We start from the raw sequence: 18,311 nt of genomic DNA on the forward strand, positions 1-18,311 counted from the left end.
CACAAATTTTACAGTCACCTGGTTTTAGGGTGCTGGTACGATTGAACTTATTTTTTCAGTTGCCAACTCAACACATTCAAAGGGCTCAGGTTTGTGTGTATGTTAAACATTATTTAGAAAGAGCAGCCAGAGTGGGGTTGGGGGGACCACATTTAAAGTGCCTACTGAAAACAAAATACCACATAGCGTTTTTATGCTTATTCTCAAAAAGTAAGGTCTGCACCAAGCATCATATTCCTGCTCTTAGTCACCGGGGTTTGATATTTTGAGTTAGATATTATTATTATTATCATCATCATCATCATCATCCTCATCCTCATCCTCACCCTCCTCCTCCTCATCATCATTATCATCATCATCCCGCTTTTCCCTCAGACTGCCACCATGAGGGAAGTCATGTTTCACATGGGCCAGTGAGGTGGGCAAAGCCAGCTTTCCCCTCATGCTTCAACTTGCCCTCAGGCCACCCGAAATGTTCAAAAGAGGGCCTTGAGTCAACAGCACAGGGTGCTTTCCCTGGCGACCATCCCCACAGCTGCCATTCCCACTTGGCCTTCCGCAAGTGGGTGAAGCAAGCACCTCCCTTAGCCACCTAGGGATCTGTCCCCTCGCCCCTTTTAAAGATGGCGTCGGCCCCGTGAAGCTGTTCTCCTTGAGGGCGCCTTTGCACCCCGTCGCCCTCAAGATGGCTACAAAGGAACTGGCACTCGAAGATTTTGCCCGCCCCAACTCTCTTCACGTTTTTCGCAGTTCATGAAGAAGCGACGTAGGTTTTCCCAAGCAGAACCGTCTGAGGACATAGGAATGGCTGCTTCACTGGGAACAGAACGATAAGACCAGTTAGGGGCAGAGGCTATCTTGCAAGGGAAGGCAAGATGCAGACATGTTTGTGTTTCTGTCCTCGGCCAGCAGACTGGAGTGGGGGGATGTGCATGAACATGGGGGAAGCGCTGCCCTTCAAATTCCAATATACTTTTGAATTCCAGCGACAAAATAATTGCATTCCTCGACTGCTTAAGTCTCACGAGGGTGCGCCGTCTAGCTAGATCCGCTTCCACCCTCACGTTGCTTCTGTTGCAAAGGGAAAGCAGGAGCAAAGATTGCTGAAAGATCTCATGGGGTGGAGGATGACAAGTCTTCATCATGGACTTCCCAAAGGGCGACAGGAGGACATAGTAGGAAGTCATCCTTCTGACACACACAAACACACACGCACATTCTTCTTTCTACCCTTCACATCCAGCGTGTGAGACTTGTTTAGAACTGGCACTTCATGCTCAGAACAGAGCTGTGCTGGATGCAAACAATCCTATACATGTCTCCTAAGTAAGTCACATTCAATTCAATGTAACTCCATGCCTATGATGCAGGATTCCATCTTTAAATGTGTTTAGCATTCTGTCTGACTCCTTCCTTTCCCCAGGGCTACAACTGTTTTGCACAAAGATACAGCAACTCGGGCTTTCAGAGGATCTCCTGGGCGCTGTGGCTTTCCCAGTTGCCAAAGACCATGTTAAAAATTAGGCTGTGGGACATAGATCGCCAGGAACTAATCTCAGCTGCGGAAAAAACATGTTCCCCCCTTTATTTTCGACTCTCTTGGGTGCAGGAATCTTAATTACTTACAATTTTTGTTTATTTTTTTTTTTTATAATATATTTATTAAAGTTTTCAAATAAAGCATATATTAGATAAGCACTTATCATTGTCCATTTAACATCTCTCAATTGTTACATGGGACTCCCCCACACCTCCCGCATACACTTACATCATTATTAAATTAATTTCAAACAAATTATCATTTAATTCATCTTAATTAGTAATCTTAATTTGGTTTGACATATAATTCAACCTTAAATCTAATTTAATGGTAGACAATTGTCTGCACTGGCATCCAATTCAGCACTCAGCCAAATTACAATATTTTTGTAAATAAATCTTAAATTTCCTCCAGTCTTCTTCCATCCTTTCTTCTCCCTGGTCTCGAATTCTGCCGGTCATCTCGGCTAATTGCATATAGTCCATCAGTTGCATCTGCCATTCTTCCACAGTGGGTAGCTCCTGAGTTTTCCAATTCTTGGCAATTAATATTCTTGCTGCTGTTGTTGCGTACAAAAAGAATGTTCTGTCCTCTTTTAACACACTCTGGCCGACAATACCCAGGAGAAAGGCCTCTGATTTCTTAGTGAAGGTGTATTTAAACACCTTTTTTAATTCATTATATATCTTCTCCCAAAAGGCCTTCACTCTAGGGCAGGTCCACCAGAGGTGAAAAAATGTTCCTTCATTTTCCTTACATTTCCAACATTTGCTATCAGACGAATGGTATATTTTAGCCAGTTTAACAGGGGTCATGTACCATCTATACATCATTTTCATCACATTTTCCTTCAACGCATTACATGCAGTGAGGTTCAGCCCAGAGGTCCACAACCTTTCCCAATCTTCAAACATAATATTATACCCAATATCCTGCGCCCATTTTATCATTGTTGATTTTACCATTTCGTCATGTGTGTTCCATTTCAGCAGCAAGTTATACATTCTTGAAAGTACCTTAGTCTTAGGTTCTAACAGTTCAGTTTCTAACTTTGACTTTTCCACTTGGAATCCTAGCTTTTTGTCATTTTTAAACACTTCTTTAATCTGAGCATAGTGTAACCAGTCTCGCACTTTGTCTCTCATCTTTTCTAAACTCTGCAATTTCCAGTTGTCACCATCCTTTTCTATTATCTCCCAATATTTTGGCCAGTTGGCCTCCATATTGGCTCTTTTCCGAGCCTTAGCCTCCAGGGGTGACAGCCACCTCGGAGTTTTATTCTCCAGTAAGTCTTTATATTTTGTCCAGACATTAAAGACTGATTTTCTGACAATATGGTTCTTGAAGGCCTTATTTATCTTAGCTTTATCATACCATAAATATGCATGCCATCCAAACGCATTATTAAAACCTTCCAAATCCAAAACATCCGTATCTTCAAGAAGTAACCAATCTTTTAACCAGCAGAAAGCTGCAGCTTCATAATACAACTTTAAATCTGGCAGGGCAAAGCCCCCTCTTTCTTTCGCATCTGTTAATATTTTAAATTTGATTCTGGGCTTTTTGCCCTGCCAGACAAATTTAGAAATATCTTTCTGCCACTTCCGGAAGCACTCTGTCTTGTCTACAATCTGCAGTGTCTGAAACAAAAATAACATTTTTGGCAATACATTCATCTTGATGGCAGCTATTCGGCCTAACAAAGAAAGTTTTAGTCTTGACCAACTATCCAAGTCTCTCTTAATCTCTGACCAACATTTTTCATAATTATCTTTAAATAAACTCAGATTTTTTGCTGTTATATTTACCCCTAGGTATTTAACTTTTTTAACCACATTTAGTTCTGTCTCTTTCTGAAGCTGTTCCAACTCAATATCTGTCACGTTTTTCCCCAAAACTTTAGTTTTTTGCTTATTTAACTTAAATCCTGCCACTCGACCAAAGTTTTGAATCAGTTGTAGTACTCTTTTCAAACTAGACTCCGGCTCCTGTAATGTCAGAACTAGGTCATCTGCAAAAGCTTTAAGTTTATATTGTTTCGCTCCGACCTGAATCCCTTCCACCAACCGGTCCCCCCTAATCATATTCAGGAGCACTTCCAGAACCGAAATAAACAGTAATGGGGAAATCGGGCAGCCTTGTCGTGTACCTTTTTCAATTTTAAACTCTTCTGTAACCACATTGTTAACTATCAGTTTAGCCTTTTGTTCTGAATATATTGCCTCAATCCCGTTCTCAAACCCCCGTCCCACTCCCATTTCTTTTAAATTCCCCTTCATAAATTTCCAAGAAATGTTGTCAAAGGCTTTCTCCGCGTCTATAAAAATTAAAACTGCTTTAGTGTTTATGTTTGTTTGTAAAAGTTCCAATATGTCTATGATGTTCCTTGTGTTAGTAAACATATGTCTGCCCGGGAGAAAGCCTGCCTGGTCTTTATGGATTATCTCACTTAAAACTTTCTTAAATCTTCGTGCCAAAACATCTGCAAATATTTTGTAATCCACATTTAAAAGGGAGATGGGACGGTAATTCTTGAGTTGTGTCTTTTCAGTTTCTGACTTTGGAATCAATGTGATAAATGCTTCTTTCCACGATTCAGGCGCCTTCTTCCCCTCCATTATTTCATTACTGACCTCCAACAAAGGTTGTATCAAATAATCCTTCAATGTCTTGTAGTAGTTAGAGGTCAGTCCATCTGGCCCTGGTGATTTGCCCTGTTTCAGACTCAGGATGGCCTGTTCAATCTCTTGTCGTGTTATTTTGCCATTTAAAATTGTTCTATTTTCTTCTTACAATTTTTGTTTAATCCACAAGAAAGGGCCTTTGCGCTGGCTAGGTTCAATTCTAATCCTTCTAACCTCCTTTGGAGCAGGTTTGTGGGCTTGGCAGAAGGAGATAGGATCTGCCCATGCGATGCCCACCTGGTGGAAACTCTAGCTCACATGGCCCTTAACTGTAAAATGTATGATGATCTCCGCCAACAATTTCTAGACCATCTATGTATTGCAACATGGAAACCAGAGACAGAGGTCATGCGCTTCTTATTACAGGGGAGAGACCAGGAGCTCACCAAGACAGTAGCTAAGTTCCTCTATTTGACTTTTTGTCGCCGAAGTTTGCTACAGGATCCTGCCCTTGCTGGAAACCCTCAGAGATGAGGCGGATTGCTTGCCTCTTCTGCCCTTTGGCGGGTGACTGCGCTGTTGGGGTGGCGACGAGAACACACTGGCCTAGCTATTTTAAATGTATTCTGAATGTTCTTATGTGATGCCAATAAAGGTTACTTGACTTGACTTGAATTCAATGTGACTCCAAGCCAAAGATGCAGGATTCCATCTTTAAATGTGTTTTATCCTGTTCTGCCACTTCTCACCCCCCTCCCCAAATTCCTGGGTACTCTCCCTCCACAAAAGGGCCACTGGACCAACTTAAGAGCTGCCGAGAGGGGGAAATGCAAACAGATGCGGTCTAGCACTAAGCAATAGAACACCCCCCCCCCATTTCTTCACCCTCTTTCTTCTCCACAACCATAATATGTCCATGACATTAGTGTCTCATACTGAACATTAAGTTTTGGAAAAGACTATGAATCGAAAGTGGAGACGCTATATGTATTTTCCCTTATTTGTTTATTTTGTAACACAAAGTCTTCAATATAAACCTTTTTTTAAGGGAAGAATGCTGCGCTGAACCACGCTAGGTGGCTCTCCAAAAACAGCCACAAACGTATTGCTGCTGCTTCCTTCCTTAGAGGTTGTGAGCACCTCTGGTGGTGCTAAAGATGTGCGTTCCTCTGTTACAGCTGCTTTTGATGCTGCACTGCTAGCCTTTAACCATGAAGGTACAATATGCCTTTGAGGCAGAGAGAGAACAAATTCAAGCCATATATGAAGCTCACACAGTTGCTCCCCCTCCCCAATTAAAGAGGGCTTTGCTATGCTTAGCATGTAGGCGGTTTGGCTATGGGCAAGTGCTTCTCATACAAGTGGCAAATTACAAGGCAGGCTTATACACAGACTTTCTCACTCTCATATATCATAAATGGCTAGTTACAGCCACACTCTGTTCTGCATCCAAGCGTTACTTGTTTTGACTTGAGCTCTGCTTAAAAACAACAAATGTTTCTCAATAATGAGGTACTAACTTCCCCAAGACTTCTCAAAAGCCAGCCTAGGAAAACTAAGCAGGATGTTCTGTGTCTCGGACATCCTTTATAGCATTTGCTTCCCACCCTTCCTGGAAGGAACTCCAGGCAACATACGTAGGATTCTCTAATTTTAACCTCACAACAGACCTGGGTGGTAGGTTGGACTCAAAAATAGCAATTTGATAAAGGTCACCCTGTGAACAACATAGCTGAATAAGGATTTGAATCTGGTTAAACACATCAGAATCCACCTATGGAGACACCAAGGAGGCCCCTCCAGATACAGCAATGTCTGTCACCAGACACAGGAGAGCAATTAAAGGCATAACGAATAGAGACACCTTCCAAGAGATATGGGCCCCTTTCTTTAAGCTTGTTAATGACAAATATCAAGACCTCGTTATACAAACAGTTCAATATTTTCAGTTGGAGAGGTTACATTAAGTAATACGTTTGAACGTTGAATGTGGAAGTTTATGTCTAGAGTCAATGGATAGAACAAACACCGTTAGATGTACTGCTGGATGAGTGCTTAATGGTTTTTGTATTTGTTTAAAAACCAACAGAAATTTGTTTTTTAAAAAAGGATGCCCCTCCAGACTATCTCCAGATACAGCCAGCCTTTCTCAACCTGTGGGTCCCCAGATGTTGTTGTACTACAACTCCCATCACCCCTAGCTAGCAAGGCCAGAGCTCAGGGATGATGGGAGTTGTAGTCTAACAACATCTGGGGACCCACAGGTTGAGAACCGCTGAGATAGACTGTTAAATCACAGTCTGGAGATAAGGATGAACTGAGAGTCAACCTCAAAATGCCTGGATCAAAAAGCCATTTTTCTACTGTCTTTGCCTAATGGCTTGGATGAGAGCTAGAACAAGCTAGCAAGCTTAAGAGTTGCCACTGTGCCCAAATGCCAAGTAATCACCTTTTAAATGTAAGAAATAACTGCTCTCTCTCTTTTTAAAACACTTCTGAGACAAGGAAACTGTAACAGACCTCAACCCCACCCCATCTGCTGCAGAAAATCTAGAATCTGAAAGTACTGCCCTCTGTCATTGAGAAAAAAAGAAAGGAAACTGATTCTTAAAGTGTCTAAAGCAGAATAAAAAGCCCAATTTATGGTTGACAAGAAAGATTAAACAGACGAGAGGAGCCCCCTATATGTGTAAAATCTTTAATCCTTTTTCTGTTTCCTGCCACTAGAGAACTGGAAAAGCTGAAAGTAAAGCGATCATCGTTAGCTGTGAGAAAGGAATTTGCTTTGAGATAAGACACAGTTGCAGCTGTGGAAATATTAAGGGGAATTTAGTTGCTAATAATATCTAGAACATCAAAAGCATCCAGTATGGTTAAGGTACTTTTGGATCTCCCAGTGACCGCTGGTATTGTTCAACAGTTAATGGCTGAACAATTACTAATGATCAGATCAATGCTTGATGAAGAAAATGAGCCAGAGAGATATGATATGGAAAATGGAAATGGGGAACACTCAGAGAATTCAGACCAAATTGATGAAAAAGTGGCAGGACTGGATCATGAAACAATTAAATTTAAAAAATGGAAATGATTTCCATACAAGGATTTGGAGAAGGAGAAGATAAAATCAAAAATGGTGAGATGAAGAATTATTAAGATATGGTACTGGTAGCGTTGAGAGGGGAAAAAACTTTAGGAAAACTTTAGTCCTGGCATTCCTTCAGTTCTAGCAGGGAGATAATATTCTGCATATGACCTGGAGCGAATTTAGAGAATGATGCTATTAAAATTATGGTTACTCTTTCTGGAGAAAAAGCAAATGGAAGGTCATAGATGATGAGATTAGGATACTATCGTAAATGCAACAGGAAATGAAAATACAACAGGAAATGGAATTGAACATATGGAACTGGACATGACCTAATGCATGTATAAGGGGGGGGGGGAATATGGAATATTGGCCCAACGTGTGACCACAGTGGGGAGACTTTAAGATGGACATGGACAGAAGAACTTATTATCATTCAGTATGGAGTAATGGTGGTGGGAATTAACAGAAGTAAGTTTTAAAAAGTTTTAAAAAAGGGACACGGGTGGCGCTGTGGGTTAAACCGCATAGCCTAGGACTTGCCGATCAGAAGGTTGGCGGTTTGAATCCCCGTGACGGGGTGAGCTCCCATTGCTCGGTCCCAGCTCCTGCCAACCTAGCAGTTTGAAAGCATGTCAAAATGCAAGTAGATAACTAGGTACCGCTCCGGTGGGAAGGTAAATGGCGTTTCCGTGCGTTGCTCTGGTTCGCCAGAAGTGACTTAGTCATGCTGGCCACATGACCCGGAAGCTGTACACCGGCTCCCTCAGCCAGTAAAGCGAGATGAGCGCCGCAACCCCAGAGTCGGTCATGACTGGACCTAATGGTCAGGGGTCCCTTTACCTTTACCTTTAAAGTAAAAAAAAAAATAGTTGACATTTATCAATAATAACAGTTAGGGAACCTATCTTTGTCTTTCCACGGGGAAAAAGAAAATAAATGAGACACCTTGACTTAAAATAAATATTGTTTAACAGAAAGTGGAGAAGATGGATGTTAGCATGGACTGAATGATCATATTTTTAATGTAACCAGCAGATGGAAAATCAGTTTTCTTTTAGTTTCTTTTTGTCTCCCTGCCTCCTTTTGTTTTTCTTCTTTCTTCAGTCTCCTGTGTTTGGGGCCCTTATGAACACCCAGAGATCGTATACTCATAGGGCTGGTAGATGGTTGATTGAGGACCCCGTGTGAGGGAAAGGGAAAGGTCGGTCTCCCAGGTTGAGAGGCTGGGAGGATAAAGACCCAGGTGAGACCTGGGAGGAGCGAGTGTCCACTGTGGGTGGTAAGGGCTAAGAATTACTTTTTAAGACTTTGCATTCAACTTATTTTTTTTGTAGCTGTAATTTTACTGTATTATGGGAATCTCTTAATATTTTTTTTCAAAAGGGGGTGGGGGAAGAGACAGAGTACTGAGAAGGCAGCAGGCCTGGGGGAGTCGGGGAGAAGAGCTAGGCTGGAAGAGTTCAATGTCCATTGTGCCGGATGATTTGGAGGAAGCACTCATTCTGTTACTTATTCACATGATTTTTGTCCATCCAACTTGTCTGAGCACATGCCTTGTATGCGGAGAGCCCAGGTTTAATCCCAGCATCTTCAGCTAAATAAGGTAACATGACAGGGAAGGAAGGACCTTGGCCGGAGGCGCTGGAGAGCAGCTGCTGCCAGAGCAGGCAGAATGAGGCTATTTGGACTAAAGTCAGACCAACATGGCTACCTACCTGAATCTGGACTAAAGAATCATATGAAGACTGGAAGAGCAAATTGTCCAAGAATGACGGGAAGGAAAACTGAAGCAAGACTAAAGGTAAAGGGACCCCTGACAGTTAAGTCCAGTTGTGAACAACTCTGGGGTTGCGGCGCTCATCTCACTTTACAGGCCAAGGGACCCAGCGTTTGTCCGCTTCCGCAGACAGCTTTTCCAGGTCATGTGGCCAGCATGACTAAGCCGCATCTGGCGAAGCAGAGCAGTGCACAGAAATGCCGTTTACCTTCCCGCCGGAGTGGTACCTATTTATCTACTTGCACTTTGATGTGCTTTTGGAACTGCTAGGTTGGCAGGAGCTGGGACCGAGCAACGGGAGCTCACCCCGTCGTGGGGCCTCGAACCGCCAACCTTCAGATCATCAAGTCCAAGAAGTAAACAGTGAAGACTTTGGCATATGGATAGCCTACACTAAAACTTGGCTAAAGCCCAGCCCTCACTAGTACTGACAATGGTCAGGGGTAATGGGAGTTGTACTCTGCAGCATCTGACTACCTTTGCTTGAGCAGGAAGAGTATTGCCCCCAACTAGCAAAACAGCCTCAGAGTAAGCAGGAAAGAGACATCATGGCCAATACTGAGGCACAAGGATTGCCAACTGTTTGGGGCCCATTTGGGATTTTGAGAGTGCCATGGGCATCACTTCCTCTTCAGTTGCTTCTTTCCCCCACCCCAGCAGATGGAAAGAAGAGCAAGAGCACGTTGTGTGTGTTCTCACAGGATCTGGGTAAAGGTTGCATCCAGTAGGATTAAAATGCAAAAAGATAAAGGACCCCTGGACAGTTAATTCCAGTCCAATTTGACTATGGGGTGTGTCACTCATCACCGCTTTCAGGCCGAGGGAGCCAGCGTATGTCCGCAGACAGCTTTTCCTAGTAATGTGGCCAGCACAACTAAGCTGCTTCTGGCGCAAAAGGACACCGTGATGGAAGTCAGAGTGCACAGAAATGTTGTTTTCCTTCCTGCCACAGCAGTAACTATTTATCTATTTGCACTGATATGCTTTCGAACTGGCTAGGTTGGCAGCTGGGATAGAGCAACGGGAGCTCACCCCATTGTGAGGATTCGAACTGCCAACCTTCTGATCAGCAAGCCCAAGAGGCTAAGTGGTTTAGACCCCAGCGCCACCTGCGTCCCATTAGGATTAAAATGGAACTTCCTGAAATAAAGCTTACATTGGTGTACTGCGCAGTAAAACACCACCACACTAATCTTCTGCTAGCCAGCAACAGAAAAACACTGATTCAAGGCATGGATCCTCATGATTTTTTATGTAGGATAACAAAAAAACCAATAAATCACAGAATGGTGGCTTTGAAGGACTATCTTGCAAATATTATTTGGGCCTATGATCATCCATTTTTTGTATCATGTCAGTGGTGTAAAGCATTGGATCCATTATTTTTTACAGTTCAGTCAGTTTAGATAGACATGTTCTGTTTTGGGAGGGTTGGGGAGGAGTAACCTGTGAATAATTTCAAGAGGATTCTGCATCTGACTCAGGTGTGTGTGTGTGTGTGTGTGTGTGTGTGTGTGTGTGTGTGTGTGCATGCATGAATTCTCTCTCTGGCTCTTCATTGCCTCTGCCTCTCACTCAGTCTGACACCACTCCCTCTTTTTTTCTGTCTCCACTCATCCTTCATTCTTGCTCTATTCCAGGCTGCCTCAACCTCGGCCCTCCAGATGTTTTGAGACTACAATTCCCACCATCCCTGAACACTGGTCCTGCTAGATAGGGATCATGGGAGTTGTAGGCCAAAAACATCTGGATGGCCAAGGTTGAGGAAGCCTGCTCTATTCTGTCTCCTTTCATGACATACCACTATCTTGCCCCTGCCTTCTCCTCAGTCAGGCCATTTCCCTTCCCTTTTCCTCCTATCCCCCCCATCATCCACTTTCTGTTCAGCTGAGCCTTGAGAAGCAGAGAGAGCTATAAGAGGAAGTGGGAGTCACTCTTCCCACTTGTTTTCTTGTGTCATTTTTTTGAGGAGGAAACAATAATCCCCATTGCCAACTTATGGCAAAGGGGACAGAGGACAAGAGCATTTCCGCTGCCACTCACAAAACCTAAGCATATAGGCATCATGTTGTTAAGCCCAGCTGTAGCTTCACTACTAGTTAAAAAGTCAGCAAATTGGCTGCTGCCTCCCCAGTGCAGATCTCTGTAACTTCATTTTGAAAAGTTCAAGCAGATTGCCGAAAAGTGCTCATCTTCCTTTCCTCTGAATGATAGTTTTACCTTTCTTAGGAGAAATCTGTACATTAGGCCCAGCTGTTATTGCTGGGGAGACAGAAACTGGACAAACTTGTTTCCTCCCTCCTGACCACAAGCATGAAAGTAGTAAAGGGACCCCTGACCATTAGGTCCAGTCGTGGCCGACTCTGGGGTTGCGGTGCTCATCTCGCTTTATTGACCGAGGGAGTCGGCGTACATCTTCCGGGTCATGAGGCCAGCATGACTAAGCCACTTCTGGCGAACCAGAGCAGTGCACAGAAACACAGTTTACCTTCCCGCCGGAGCAGTTCCTATTTATCTACTTGCACTTTGATGTGCTTTTGAACTGCTAGGTTGGCAGGAGCAGGGACCAAGCAACAGGAGCTCACCCCGACACGGGGATTCGAACCGCTGACCTTCTGATCGGCAGGCCCTAGGCTCTGTGGTTTAACCCACAGCGCCACCCGCATGAAACTGGACAAACTTGTTTCCTCCCTCCTGACCACAAGCATGAAAGTAGTAGCATCATTCAATTTTGCCCTAAATGAAGCAGTAGGGTACAGAAAGGAATAGACATGGAGATTTTAAAGAGACTTTCAGAAGACAGAAAAGAGGAGTGGGCAAGAAGCCATTGCCTCTTACATAAGAAAACCATTCAAGAGGTTTCATCAGCATTCTGCTGGCTCATTAACTGCCTCCGAGTGATGTTTCTCCAGGTGGAGTGCTGGGGTTAGTGACCTTCTAGGTGATGTTGGGACCAACATGGTCAATGGCCACAGATGATGGGAGATGCAGTTCAACAAGATCTGGAGAGCCAGAGTTTCCCCATTCCCGTTTGCCCTCTTACTACCAGACCACCCATTTCAAAATCTGGGAGTCTTAATCCTCTACCAAAGCAGCAAACAATAGGCAGTGATGCAATATGTATTAATATTAGGTATTCGGAAATAACAAAACACTCCACTTTGAGATTCAGTGCCCAGAATAAATGATTCAGAAGTTATTCTGGTCTTCCGAGATTGTTCACTGAGTTCACAGAGGAATTTCTGGCAAGGACTCACGTGTCAGAAGGGATAGAAATAGGATGACAGGAAATTGCCTTGTGGGGTGGAGACAGGGAGCTTGTGTTGGACACTCAAGCCCCAACCTGTTAAATGAGAAGCATTGCCAGCTTCTTAGCATCTTGCCTTTTCAGACATAACTCCAAGTATTTTTGCCAAAGCGATGTGTGGTACAAACCTGGTTAAAGGAAGTGAGGTGTGATTGCTCAGGATGCAAAATGGCATGCTGGCTAGTGATCTCATACAATACAAGCATGTCATGCACTGGCTGGACACAGAGGCACGGGCTGGGGAACCACCAAGGGAAGAAGGCTCAGAGCCCAGAGAACGGTGGTGGGATGACAATGAGGGGTCAGAGGGTGAAGTCTGGAAGTAGGTGGTGTCAGAAGCTGAAAAGGTAACAGGGTTTAGTGAGCAGGGAGGGTCTGTGTCAGAGAGAAGTCCAGAAACAGAAGGTGAAGCAGGAGAGGAGGGAGTCCAAGAGGCAGAGATGAGACAGGCTGGTGAAGAAGCTAGGATGTCTCCCTGCTGCAACAAGCTACCTATCCCCCTGGTTGCCCAGGACCAGAAGAGGGATGAAGGGAGAGGAGCAGAGTCAGGTGTGTTGGCATAGTCTCAGATTGTTTGGAAAGGACAAGATTTAGACAGCTGTGGGAAGGTGCGGATCTTCAGCCTCCGTAAGGGGCAATACCTACCAAGAATTGTTGTGCTCATTAGGCCTGGCTCCCCTGAGCAGACCTTGTATCTTCTAATGAAGAGTTAACTTCACATATTCTGTGTGATTTATTGTTGGCTACCTCTGACACATCACTAGAGATGCCACCCTGCCTTCCCGAAACTGCCAAAATCAAAAGAGCTGTTTCCCTCTCACGCTGAATATACACACCCCGTTTCCAGCAAATAAAATTAGTGGTGAAAACTGGCACAAGAAGCTGCCTTATACCAAGTCAGACCATTAGTCTATCTAGCTCAGTATTGCCTACACTGACTGGCAGAGGCTCTCCTGATACTGAGATTGACGACATTCCCAGTCCTACCTGGAGATGCTGGGAATTGAACCCGGGGCCTTCTGCATGGAAAGCAGATGCTCCACCACTACAGTCATAGGTGCTAGAAGCAAGATCTACCCCAGCTTGCCAGAACACTATGCAGACAGGAAACAACCACATGGAGGACCATTATTTGGGGTGGGCATGTTGTCAAGAGACTTCCCATCCTACTTGAGTAATCTTCGTCTTGCTAGAATTTCAGTCACGTGTTAACCAGCTGTACATGGAGATGTCTGGGGTTGAACCTGGAACATTTTGTATGCAAAGTATGTATGTTACCATTCAGAATGGCCTTACGGACTCCTTCCTCATCTCCAGAAGATCTTCCCAGAGCCAGGTGGACTCTCCACTCTTACCAAAATGAACACACAGGCACAGAACATTCTTATCAAGAGTGCGCTTTTATTTTTTTTATTTTTTTTCCTTTTTTTGGAATTTTTTAAACCTTAGGTTCCCTTCCAGCAGCAAATGGGTGCCAAGGAAAGAGACCAACAAAAGAATCCAAACGCTCCCTCCCGCCGCCTCATCAACACATTCCAAGCACAAATTAAGAAATGCAAACTAAACCAAAAAATATATATATATTTATATATATAATTTGTCTTTTTCTCTCCGGGTTGCACCCCGGCCCCACCTCCGAAGACGGCTGATTGGCTGGGGGTCTCTGGCTCTCTTCAGTAAGGGGGCAGCAGGGCACGCACACACACACACAGGTGGTTGGAAAAGGGGGAGCAGCATCGCTCAGTTCCACTCCCTCCTGTTGCTCCCCAAGTCTGACAGTAGAAAAATATGGCAGCTGGAGCCACCCTTACGCCAGGCCAAAGCCCTCCGAGCACTCCTGGATGGCCAGTAGCAGCATGTGACGCAATTTCTCGTAGCTCTCATAGGCAGGGAGGTCCAGCTGGTTGAAACTGGAGGAAGAAAGCATCAGTGTAAGGGGATGGGGCCAACCAGGTTGATTGCAAAGTCAATGCCTTTCTTTTTTCAAAATGAGAGCAAAAGACAGTACCTTCACCCCCCCAAACTGGCCAGAAACCTTAATCTCTAGGCCGTGCTCACTTTACTGACAAAAACCTACAGATCTACAGCCTGCTCACATTTGATTCTCAGCAATGTTTAATTTCAACCAGAGGACAGCCCAAGAACCTGTTCTGAAGGTCAAAATTCAGCCCTTGGAAGTGATGAACAACCCTCTGCACATGTGCAGAATGTCTATCCCAAACAATTGTCACCCCATCCAACTCTCCATCTGGGATTTGGATTTGCAAGGCACAAAACTGGAGTTCTGGCACCTCTTTCTTTAGGACTCGACCACTGACTCATGACTGAAGTTATAGATAGCCTCTGTTTCAGGAACACACTCATTCCCTTTCTCCCCTCCCAGCTCACAAAATCCCCAATTGTGTTTCTAGGTAAAGGATCAACAGATACTGCTGTAGAAGGGAAGCTCCTGTAAAATACCCTTGCCCTTACAGATATTCATAGGAAAAAACCTTCAGCAGCGTCATGGTGTAAGTGTTATGGCTCAAGATGATAACCAGTGAATTCTAGCACTTACAGAAGCTTGGAGGGCCTCTTGGAGTTAGGGTGATTATATGACACACTTCCATTTACATAAAATTTTTTCCTGCATGATGGAACACTAACAATGGGTTTATCCATTTGCCTCTTACCACGTGTGAGCAGAAGGCAGTCTATCTGTTGAGCGGTCGTCTCTGTGGATCTGGAATTTCTGGATGCCGTTCATGCCCTCTAGGGCAGCAAACCCCTGCAAGGGCACCTTGGATGTGCCTGTGACGAACTGCAGGAACTTTGCTCTGTCTGCCTGATCAAAGGAGCGCAGGGCTCGCCAGAACCACTGAATCTGTGCAGAAGGACAAAAGGAGTGGAGACTGGAGTCAGAGATTCTGGCATTTCTGAGAACATGAGAAATTTGCAGGCCTCCAGAAGTGAAGGGCCCAGAAGGACCAACACAAAGAGGAGCCAATGGGGGGAGAGGATAGCAGAAGGGATGGGGTCACACATTTCCTGCCTTCCAAGCAGGAGGTAACGGGGATATACGCCCAACAGGAGAAGAGCCACCTCATTGTGTGCTTAGCGGCAAACGGAGTTCCAAAATCAAACTTGAAGTCAAACATATCAAGGCTGCGATACTATACAAATTTACCTGAAGTCTCATTGAGCTCAACCAACTAAGGAAATTGATTGTTAACATGCCAAGAAAAATCAAGAGGATTCCTCTCCATGAGGCCTTGACACTTCCACTCTGGAGAAGAGAGAGTTGGTGAAAGGCAACCTGCCAGAAAGGAAAGGCTAACCTGGATAGAGTTTGCCTGGTACTTGTGGTACTCTGTGTTGGACTTCAGGTCATCTATGTCAATGGTGGGCAGCCCCGAGATTAGCAGCTCCAGCTCCTGCTCCGTGAAGATGGAGATGAGGCGCTTGGGGATAATCTCATAGAAGCCCTCCAAGAAGGCAGCCAGCTGCTTGCGGATTGCTCCTGCCAAAGGGAATATGGATTATCAATGGGTGGGGAAGGCAATGGAAGTTCTACGTAGCCGAAGAAGAGGGGAAACTATTGCTCAGGAGGGAATAAAATCTAAACACTGAAATGTGCACATTTATGTAAAATTTACAACTTCTCACAGCTGATTGGTAGATGAATCTGCCTCAAGTACAGAGTCTACGTAATGACCTTAGACCGAATTAGACAACTAAAGTTTTTGTTGTTGCTGTTGTTTGTACACTTATCCTTAAAAAACACAGTTTGGCTTCCTTCTTCAGGCTATTGCTATTGATCCGGTGAAACAGCAACTCATGGACAGCTCTGGTATGACTAGTTCTTTGCTTAGAATTTAGTATGAATTATGAGGTAGGGAGGGAATGTTAATTCAAAAGGTAGACGCAAGTTAATAAGTGGAGGGATCCCATCTTCCAGCAGAGATGGGTTTCGATCATCAGGTTCTTTTCACTGTTCTCAGGTGTACTCCCCCAACACACCTGTCATTCGCATCTGACACACCAGGTGTACATATTCCTTCTTGTTCTCCTCAGTCACAAGGATGTTGGCTCCGTTGGGCTTAAGGTCACGTACTTCACACACACCAAACTCTTGAACCTGTTTGGGTAGGGGAGGTGGAAAGACAGAAGTGTACTAAATAAGTAGAAACTGTATTAACAAGAACATCTCTTGGGAAAAGAGAAGGCTTGCCTTGCTCTTTCTGACAAGGACCAGAAGTCAGAATGACTCAATACTGGCCTTGATTCAATTCTTTCTCAGTTTCACAAATTCCTCCTCAGCCTCAAATTACAACCCAATGGATGCTTCTCTTAACAAAACACCATAATGTAGTTGCAAGAATCAGATTTACCCCTTGTGCATAGTAAAATATAAACACACAACCAAAACAGAACAGCAGCAGCCATCATTCAGGGGCAACGAAAGACTCTGGCAGTTATCACCAGGTAATACATCCTTACTATTTTGGAACACTGTGTCCGAATGCCATTCTTGTTACAGTGCTTGATAATCAATGCCAATATCCACAGCCTCATTGTTTCTCACATTGTTTAGAGAGTTCTAATTTTTTAAGATCAAAAGAAATCTGAATTCAAAAGGAAAGAGCTGTATCCACTGCTAGAAAATCCCTGCAAATATATAGTCATCTTCACCTATTATTACACATGGAGGGATTTGTACAACTTCTGGGTGAGGAATTCTACCACCTTCTTGATTTTTATCCATCATCTTCAAAATTGTCCAAATTGAATGGTTGCCCATTCTATGCGATAGCCCTTTGTCTCTTTAGCTTCAATATCCTTCAACTTCCAAAAGATTTGCCCCAAAATACTTCCATGAGAAGGGGACAGCTTACCTCTGTGCTGAAGGTGAGGTCATAGCCCAGTGTGGAGACATCGTTTTCCAGAAGATACACCAGTCCCTGGTAGAAGTGGTAATCCTCACTCTCCATATCTGTGTACCTGTATGGTTGAAGGAAGCTGGCTGGGTTAGGAACATGTTTTGGGAAAGATAGGAAAGCATTTTAGATGGACTAGTTCAACAAAAACCCTAAAAGCAAAGGCACTACTCACCTGACAGATTTGCCCAAGATATGCTTGTAGAAGGAGCGGGTGAAGTAGCATTCCAGCAACCGGTTATCATATACTGCTTTGGCCACAATGCGCCCTACAAACTTGAAGTAGCTCAGGTGGTTGGGGTTACAGTGAGAGGAAGGATTGATGGTGTAGGTGACTCGATCGCCAGGCGATGTGCGGAAGAGCGCATACATGGGGTTAAACATCTCCCGTGAGATGATCATGTACCACTCGCGCAGGAGACCTCCAGCATCCTGACCCTCTTCCCCTTCAAATACTATGTACCTGAAAAACAAAAGAGGATATAATAATAAGGAAACGTCAGAAGTGGAGGATGGGTTTAGAACAAAAAGGCTGGCAGGGACTGAATGTCTGGTTTATAGGTTCAATCTACAAAATAAGGAAAAATCAACATTTAGACAAAACGTGGGCAAAGGTCCTCAGCAAGGGTAAGAAAGAAAACGGTGCACATAAGAAGACTCTGATTACAGCAGCACGCTAAAAGTTCTAGTAGCTGAAGAAGTTGCTTACAATCTGTTTTTCATTTCCTCGGGCGACTTGCGATGCAACTCCCGGTATGAGTCTTCAAAGACATGATCTCGACGCACATGCACAGCCATGTCTTCTTTCCGCAGCCCCTCATCAAGTCTTTCCAACTCTTGCCGGAAGTACCTTGGAAAGAAGAGTAAGCATGTAGCCATTACCTCTCACACTGGGCAGCCCCCAGGGCTATTACTATGGAACTCCCTGAAGCCAATTCACAGTTACAGTTGCAAAGCACTAACAATGCAAGAGATGACATATTCTACAGACGTAGATGAAAAGTGGGCGGGTTTGCCATCTCTCCAGCCCTTACAAAGTGTCTTCAGAATTGGGGC

At 44.2% G+C, this 18,311-nt stretch overlaps 1 protein-coding gene across 5 annotated transcripts in view; it reads right to left on the reverse strand.

Moving 5' to 3' along the window:
• Nucleotides 1-13,720: 13,720 nt before the first annotated feature.
• HUWE1 (HECT, UBA and WWE domain containing E3 ubiquitin protein ligase 1) overlaps nt 13,721-18,311 on the reverse strand; it is a 95,232-nt gene continuing 90,641 nt past the window's right edge. For all 5 annotated transcript variants that reach the window (XM_083592575.1, XM_083592574.1, XM_083592572.1 and 2 more), the window contains exons 78-84: nt 17,965-18,105; nt 17,431-17,718; nt 17,214-17,319; nt 16,339-16,456; nt 15,657-15,838; nt 15,012-15,202; nt 13,721-14,249 (exon numbers count right to left, since the gene is read on the reverse strand). In XM_083592575.1, the coding sequence (XP_083448701.1) occupies nt 14,147-14,249; nt 15,012-15,202; nt 15,657-15,838; nt 16,339-16,456; nt 17,214-17,319; nt 17,431-17,718; nt 17,965-18,105 (1,129 nt within the window). In that variant the 3' untranslated portion in view covers nt 13,721-14,146. The remainder of the gene's footprint in view (nt 14,250-15,011; nt 15,203-15,656; nt 15,839-16,338; nt 16,457-17,213; nt 17,320-17,430; nt 17,719-17,964; nt 18,106-18,311) is intronic.

This window comes from Podarcis filfolensis (genome assembly GCF_964270895.1).
Source record: "Podarcis filfolensis genome assembly, chromosome: 17".
In the NCBI taxonomy this organism is placed as follows: domain Eukaryota; kingdom Metazoa; phylum Chordata; class Lepidosauria; order Squamata; family Lacertidae; genus Podarcis; species Podarcis filfolensis.